Consider the following 8580-nt stretch of genomic DNA (forward strand, 5'->3'; position numbering starts at 1 on the left):
TCGATGGGACAACCCTTTCTATTGAGCCGGATCCCTCACATGGAAATTGAACGCAAATGGCGTCTACTCCGCCAAATCTGCATACACTGCCACCTTTGTTGAATCCACAACTTGCCCAGCTTGGAAGCTCACTTGGAAAAATTGGGCGCCTCCGCGCGTTCGTTTCTTCCACTGGCTTACCCAGCTTGACCGATGCTGGACCGCAGACCGGTTTGTCCGCCGAGGGCTGCAACACCCTGCATGATGCCCCCTCTGTGACCAGGCACCTGAGACCATGCACCAACACATCCTCGTATGCCCCTTCGCCACACAGATCTGGTATGAAGCGCTGCGCTGGCCAAGGATTTCATGCGCCCCACCAGACAACAAGCCCTTACTACAAGACTAGTGGCACTCAGCACGGCAATTTGTCCCAACGCCCATGCGCAAAGGCCTGGGCACCATGACCCTGCTCGTTCCATGGATGTAATGGAAACAACCATCAATTACATTTTCAACGGAGGACAACAATCGATGAACACCTTGCGTACAAAGATTAAAAACAAGGCCGCTCTAGGCAAGCGCTGGTGCTTTAGGGCTTAGAGCCATCACCCCAAACATGGGATGTTGACTGATTTTCAACCTGTAATAGCCTTCTAAGAGGATTGTAACAACTCTCTCTCTTTTCAATGTTATGAAATGCATTTTCTAAAAAAAATACGTCACGCATATGCATCGACTGCGATATTTAAACTAAACCGCGGCTCAGAGATACAGATAATACATAGCATTATATGACACGTCATAGGTTCTTCCAGCCATGCCGTATGCACGCGCTCAGGGCCAAGCTCAGCTCTGCTTGCCGCCGTTAGCGTGCGACGGCTCCCTCGGCGGCCTGAGCCGCTGGAAGACGGCCCTCTGCCGCAAGTTCTCGCGCAGGCGCAGCGCGTCGAGGAGCCGGTCCGGCGCGATGCGGCAGAGATACCACTGGAGCCGGTGGCCCAGATTGGGCATGCAGAGCGGGCCGTGCCCGACCCAGCGCCCCGCCGCCCGCGCGTACGCGTCCGACGTCGGCATGATCAGCCGCGACAACAGGCCTCGCTCGCCGCGTTTCGCGGCTCTCCACGTCATCTTCGTCTCCACGAACAGCGGGACCTGCGCTTGCTCGTAAAGTAAAATTATGATATGATATGATATGAAATGTAGCTAGGAACAAGAAACTGCCCGCAATTTTTCTTCAGCAGGATTGTCTTGGGTGAAATGCTGGACGGCTGCATATATACTCACCTGGCACTGCACGTCGATCCCTTTGCTTCTGTACTCAACGTAAAGGCTCCTGGAGAACTGCGCAACGTACCTGAAATTAAAATCCGGTGTGATGTACTCCCTTTGTTCACTACTGTTATAAAATGTTATATGGAGATTTTTAGTGTGTTTGCTCACTCATTTTAGTCCATATGTAATTTATATTGAAATATGCAAGCCATCTTCTTATATTTATCTAAGAAAATCCAGAGAGCTCGTGCGAGGGAAAAGGTGCATGCATTGTGCATGAGCACCGCAAGAGAGAGAATTCAATAGCATGACGACCAACCACCTACACCAAAATCCCAGATATGTCTAGTGGTTTGGGGTACCGTTTGGAAGCCGCGTAGACAGAGTAGAGGGGGAAGGAAGGGATGGCCTCCGACGACCCGGAGCCGATGTTGACGACGGCGCCCCTGCCCCGCTGCACCATCCCCGGCAGCACCGCAGCCGTCACCTCCGTCAGCGCCCACAGGTTCACCCGTATCTTCCGCACCCACGCATCCACGTCCATCTCGTGCAGGTACACCGCGCATGGCTTGGCCACCCCGGCGTTGTTCACCAACAGCCCCACGTCCAGCCCCTCCACGGCCTCCCGGAGCCGCCGCATCGCCTCGTCCCCTGCCAAATATGATTGCCGTCTTCATTAATTACAGTCAGCTCCATCATGATTCACATGCAACATGGATGGTTGTGCTGTGCGGTGCGTGTGGGTTCGTCATTCACCTTGAGGAGTGGCAACTAGCGAGAGGTCGAACACGACGGTCTTGGTCTGCACGGCGCGGGTCTTGGAGATGGTCTCGGAGATGTCCTGGAGCTTGGCGGGATCGCGGCCAACGAGGACGAGGTTGAGGCCCCTCCGCGCCAGCTCCAGTGCCAAGGACTCGCCGATGCCGGACGTTGGACCGGTCACGACGGCCCATGCCCCGTAGCGGCGGCGGAGGTCCGTCGGGCGGCGCAGGAGGAGGGCGAGGTGTGAAAGGAGGCGGAGCACCACGGATGCCGAGTACAGAGCGCCGAGGGTGGCCAGGGAGACGAACCATGCCTCCTGCCGGAGGAGCGTGTCGCCGCCCGTCATCTCTCTCTCACGCCGCGGGCTTGTCGTTGTGTGTCCTAAAAGCGCTAGAGGTTCTCGCGTATAAATAGACAGATTAAGGGAATCATCCATGCATCGCTTGCCTGAAACTTTGATCACTTTCAATTAGCCTTCGATTAATATTTGACGGTGGTTGTTTTCTTTTCTTTTTTTTCTTTTTTTGTGAGGGGTTTGAAGGTGGTTGTTACTTTGGCAGCTATGCTAATTAGACCTCTCTATCTAGAAGAGATGTGTATTTGTGGATTGGACTAACTCATGAGGAGATATAACACGGTAGAAAATGGAAAGAAACTGAAAATTTTGATTAAATGCAAAAATATTTTTATGTAAAAAGGTAAAAGTCATATTAAGGCCCTGTTTGAAACCATAATAGATTATAATAATCTGGTTTATGAACATAGATTATATAAACTGGTTTATAAAAATAATCTAGGTGGGCATGTTTGGAGGCCAGATTATATAAACTGTAAACCAACTTTTAAATTGTGCAATGACATGTTTGCCCTCTGTTTTTTTTTTGCGATGGGAAAACGGTGCGGTGGCAGTACCTTGTAAATAGCTCAAAGTTAATAAGGGTAACATGTCTTTATTAATCCATAATCTGATTTTAGTTGGGTTAGAGTAGCTTATGAGTTTTTAATAATCTGGTCATCTAGTTTTTATAATCTATAGTATAAACTGTCCTGTTTGGAAACATAATAGCTTATAAAAACCAGATTATATAAACTGGATGAATCCAAACAGGGCCTAAGTACCATGAACCCTTAAAGAAACTCTTACAGAAATTAAAAAATACATCCAAAAAATTTGGGGAGCCGAAGTTTACTTCCTCTACATCCGTTGTCGATGTGTTGTGAGCAAAGTTTACCGCCTCTAGGCCTTCATCTCGGGCAGTGTGATCTCGGGGGAGGAAACTAGTTGGAACTCAAGGACTTGTAGAAGCGACGGTTCTGAAGTCGTCAATGTAAACCGAAGATTCCAGTGACCGTGATCGGCCAAGCAAATTGTCGTCCTGGAGAACAAAACACTAGAGGGCATGTACTACACCCTAGACTCAGCCATTTCGAGCCTGGGAACACAACTCTCGCATGCCCGAAGCTAGCCAACTTTCGCCAGCCAAAACTAGAGCCAGAGGGACCAAGACGCACACCTGCACTATCCACTCCGCTCCTGGGACACCGCCATCGAGACAAGCCTGCAAAGAAAAAACTCAACCCAAAGAACCAGATTTGAGAACACACCACCCTCTATGTGCCTCCCAATGATGCCAAGAATCATCGTTAGAACATGGACGATGTGAGGAGGAGTTACCCCATGCAGACGACAGTGCCATCGCCCCACCACCGACGGCAGGGGATCAAACCTAAAGTAAAAAAACGCACCCTACCACCGCCGGTCCAAAACAAAGGGTCCGTGAGGTAGATAGACAGGATGAGGGAAGAAAACGCTTCGTGAGTCAAGACCCCGTAAAACACAAAAATATTTACATACTCCCCCCGTTTCTAAATATAAGACCTTTTAGAGATTGCATTATAAACTACATACGGATGTACATAGACATATTTTAGAGTGTAGATTCACTCATTTTGCTCCGTATGTAGCTTTCTAATAAAATCTCTAAAAAGTCTTATATTTTGAAACGGAGGGAGTAATATGTAGTAAAGAAACAACAAAAAAACTTAACCATGACCAAGAAACAAGAATAAGAACAAAAACAAAAACGTAAAGAGAAGTTTTTTTCAGAAAGAATGAACTAAGAGCATCGGTTTATCTGAGAAAAGTGAAAAAAAATACATTATGACATTTTTCTTTATGGAAATTACATTGCTTTATAATATGCAAAAGAAGCAAATAATTGTGCAATTTTCAGACATTACTATGATTTGGACACATATTGCTTTTGAGTGTATGTTTTTATGTTATATCTAATGTTTGTGTTGGAAATTAATTGTCTCTTCGTGTGTTGAAAACAATATGCATCTCACATTAAAGTGTGATGTGTCCGCGGTAAATATTTTATTGAACACAATACGTATGACCATACGGATATACATTTATTTTTATAAACGCATACATATATTTTATCTTTGTGGGAATCTTCATGAGATATAATTGACACATCATCTTAAGATTCACGAGGACACTACAAGCACCTTCCGTAGTCGATCGAAAAAAAAACTTCTCCCACTAAATATACATTGTTAGAAGTCTGGAATAAATTTAAAAAATACTAGCACCAACATAGGTTTTGAACAGGAATAGAGCGATTTGTGGAATAGTTGTTGTATTGCTTGAGCCTCGTGGACATATATATAGGAGTACATGATCAACTTGAAGTACAAGACAAGCCAGAATAATTCTTAGTCTATCTTATGTTTCCTAACTAATCAATATACTCAACATCCCCCCGCAGTCACAACGGTAGCGACGCAGACGGTGAGACTGGTGAAGAATCCGAAGGTAAGCCAACGGTCATCCCCCACAGTCGTAACGGTTGATGCATCGCGAAAGTTGTGGCTGGAGTGGAAGCCGACGAGGTTGCTCAAGCAAGGCGGTAGCCCTTCGTGTCGATGTCGAGGTAGTCGAGAGTGTAGGGTGGTGTATCCGTGGTCGAGGTAGTCGTGCGAAGAACGCCGTGGTCGATGTCGAGTCAGGGTAGCCGGTATCGAGGAAGTCGCCATGGAGCCGCGGGCGCAAGGAGGCGCCGAGTCAGTTATGGGCGCAGTGATGTCGAAATAGTGATGCCGAGAAGGAGACGTAGTTGTCGAGGCGTCGCGCCGGATTTGCCAAGCCCGGGGACAATTCATGGACGAAGGCACGCATCGGTGTTGCTAATGTCAGTTGTGCTTCCCTGGCAACGGCGCCAGAAATACTTCTGGTACTGCAACAAAAGACCTTCCAACATCGCCAGAAATAGTCGTGTCGACGGCACCAGGAATCCTTCTGCTACGGCTACGCCTTAAGGGACTTCCTAGGCAAATATGCAAAGGATTTCCCCTGTGGCCTTGGAGCCTTGCGTTGGTGTTCCCTCGAAGCGGAAAGGATGATGTAGCGTAGCGGTGGTAAGTATTTCCCTCAGTTTGAGAACCAAGGTATCGATCCAGTGGAGGAGTATCACAAGAGCATGCACAAACACAAAGAACCTGCTCCCAACGCTATGAAGGGGTTGTCAATCCCTTATAGATTTTCCGTCAAGTGAGAACTGAAAGCAACAAAGTAACAAAGCAAAGTAAAAGCGGAGGTGTAAACGATAGATGTGAATAGACCCGGGGGCTGTAGTGTTTACTAGTGGCTTCTCTCATGAAAGCAAGTAGACGGTGGGTGAACAAATTACTGTCGAGCAATTGATAAAACCGCGCAAAGTCGTGACGATATCTATGGCAATGATTATATCTATAGGTATCACGTCCAAAACAAGTAGACCGATACTTTCTGCATCTACTACTATTACTCCACACGTCGACCGCTATCCAGCATGCATCTAGTGTATTAAGTCCAAAAGAACAGAGTAACGCCTTAAGCAAGATGACATGATGTAGATGGACAATCTCATATCAACGACAGAGCCCACCTTGTTACCCTTGATGGCAACCACTCAATGTGTGCCTTGCTGCCCCTACTGTCACTCGGAAAGGTCACCACATGGTAAGAACCCAGAACCAAGCACTTCTCCCATTGCAAGAATCATAGATCTAGTTGGCCAAACAAAACCCAAGACTCGGAGAGACTTACAAGGATATCAAATCATGCATATAAGAAATCAGCAAAGACTCAAATATATATCATAGATAATCTGATCACAAATCCACAATTCATCGGATCTCGACAAACACACCGCCAAAGAAGATTACATCGGATAGATCTTCATGAAGATCATGGAGAACTTTGTATTGAAGATCCAAGAGAGAGAAGAAGCCATCTAGCTACTAACTACGGACCCGTAGGTCTGAAGTGAACCTCTCACGAGTCATTGGAGGGGCGATGATGATGATGATGAAGCCCTCCAACTCCAATGTCCCCTCCGGCAGGACGCCGGGAAGGGTCTCCAGATGAGATCTCGCGGAAACGGAAGCTTGCGGCGGCGGAAAAGTATTTTCGAGGCTCCCCTGATTTTTTGTTGTATTTTAGGGAATATATAGGCCAAAGATCTAGGTCAGGGGCGCTCAGGGAGGCCACACGCCCTGCCACCGCGGCCTCCCCCTGGTGGCGGAGTGGGGGCTTGTGGGCTCCCTGGAGCCCTCCTGGCTTGGCCCACAGGCCCCTTGATCTTCTTCCGTTCGGGAAAAAATCATTTCGGGGATTTTATTCCGTTTGGACTCCCGTTCCAAAATCAGATCTGAAAAGACCCAAAAACACAGAAAAAACAGGAACTGGCACTTGGCACTGAATTAATAAGTTAGTCCCAAAAAAGATATAAAAGGTACATAAAACATCCAAAGATGACAAGATAACAGCATGAAACCATCAAAAATTATAGATACGTTTGAGACGTATCAGTTGCCAGCACCGGGCATGCGTAGATGGACAAAGACGATGTTGACGATGCGTCGCTCCAGGTTTGCCACGCCTGGGAACACGCCGGGGACGAAGGCACGCTTCGATGTTGCCAGCACCGGGCATGCGTAGATGAGGGACCTCCACAAGTTGTACGTCATGTCGAGGAGTCAGGGTAGATGACATCGACGCTGGCGAGGAGCTGGTGGTGGACGAATGACGAAGGGGGTTGACGGCCGGTGCGGCTCGGGTGAGCGAGTTGCAGCGCCGCCAAAGGAGAGCGGTGGCGGCGGTGCTGGCCTAACGGCAGGGACGGCGGCGTAGACCGCGTGCCGCAATGCGATGCCCGACGGGGTAGCGTAGCGGTAGTGCGCGATTCATGCAGCCGAGGGAAGAACCACGGGGCGGCGGCGCTGCGGCCCGATGAGCGACGCAGTGGTAGCCCATTGCTCGATCGGTGGAGTGGCGCGCTTTACTCGGGACAGTCTTCACGGGACCTGCGAAGGCACGCGCAACCGATGGGCCAGATCGGTTGCATGGCATAGATGAGGTGGATCACGGACGGGCGAGTGATCAATCCGATCGCACGCGATTTCGGGGACGTCGCTCGATGGAGGCGGGCTGGCGGCGTCCGAGTTGAGGACGGCCATGACGATCGCAGGCGAAGCCGGCAGCCGGCTTGATGCGGCCGACGACACAGCTGGCGAGGCCGACATAGCTGCCAGCCAGCAGCCGACCTAAGGCAGGCAGTGAGCCCAGCCGATGAGGCCGATGCGGCTGGATCCGGCAGCCGGCCCGACGCAGGTGGCGAGGCCGATGCGGCCGGAGCCGGGTGCCGACGTAGCCGACCCGAGGCAGGCGGCAAGGCCGATGCGGCCGGAGCCGACAGCCGGCCCGAGGCAGCCGGCGCAGCCGGAGCTGGTTGCCGACCCGACGCAACCGGCTCGACGCAAGCGGGGAGGCGGATGCGGTCGGAGTCGGTAGCCGACCCGAGGTAGCCGACGCGGCCGGAGCAGGCAGCCGACCCGAGGCAGCCGGTGCGCGACCATACGAGGCGACGGTGGAGGCGGGTGATGATGAAGCAGTTCCGGTCGGAGAAGGGTGGCGACGGTCGGTGCAGAACGACAATGGGAAGACGCGCGGTCGATGGCCAGAAGGGGCCGCCGCATCGCGTGAGGCCGTCATGTCGGTGTAGAGGCTGGATCGTGCCGATGTCGAAGTAGATGCGCGGTGGGCGACGGCGGCGGCAGGCGACGCAAACCGATCTTAGATCGGAAAACCAAAAAGGAAGAACGCCGATCAAGAGACTGGCATGAGAGAGAAAACCCGGATCAAGAGACTAAAAGACTCTCTAGGGCGGCCGGTCAACATAACCGGCGGATGAACCGTAGGTACTGGCGATGCGGCCCCCGGCGACGGTCATGGAGACCGTTCACCCCGGGGGCGGCGCGTGGTGCAGAAGCGGCGGGCGGCGGCTAGATCTAGAAACTTGCGACACATACCATGTTGAATAGGAATAGAGAGATTGATGGAATAATTGTTGTATTGATTGAACCTCGTAAACATATATATATATAGGAGTATATGATTAATTTGAAGTACAAGACAAGACAGAATAATTCCTAATCTATCTTATGTTTCTTAACTAATCAATATACTCAATAGTAGATCTAGAACTTAAATTTCGATGGGCTGGTTCCACTAGA

The 8580-nt window shown here is 50.2% G+C and overlaps 1 protein-coding gene across 1 annotated transcript; it reads right to left on the bottom strand.

Moving 5' to 3' along the window:
• Positions 1-828: 828 nt before the first annotated feature.
• Positions 829-2362, bottom strand: LOC123413223 (very-long-chain 3-oxoacyl-CoA reductase 1-like). Its single transcript, XM_045106166.1, has 4 exons — positions 2011-2362; positions 1617-1905; positions 1267-1336; positions 829-1134 (listed from the first exon to the last, which is right to left on the bottom strand). Exons 1-4 carry the CDS (start codon positions 2360-2362, stop codon positions 829-831), a joined length of 1017 nt encoding a protein of 338 aa, XP_044962101.1.
• Positions 2363-8580: the final 6218 nt, after the last annotated feature.

The sequence above is a fragment of the Hordeum vulgare genome, chromosome 7H (genome assembly GCF_904849725.1).
Source record: "Hordeum vulgare subsp. vulgare chromosome 7H, MorexV3_pseudomolecules_assembly, whole genome shotgun sequence".
NCBI classification, from domain to species: domain Eukaryota; kingdom Viridiplantae; phylum Streptophyta; class Magnoliopsida; order Poales; family Poaceae; genus Hordeum; species Hordeum vulgare.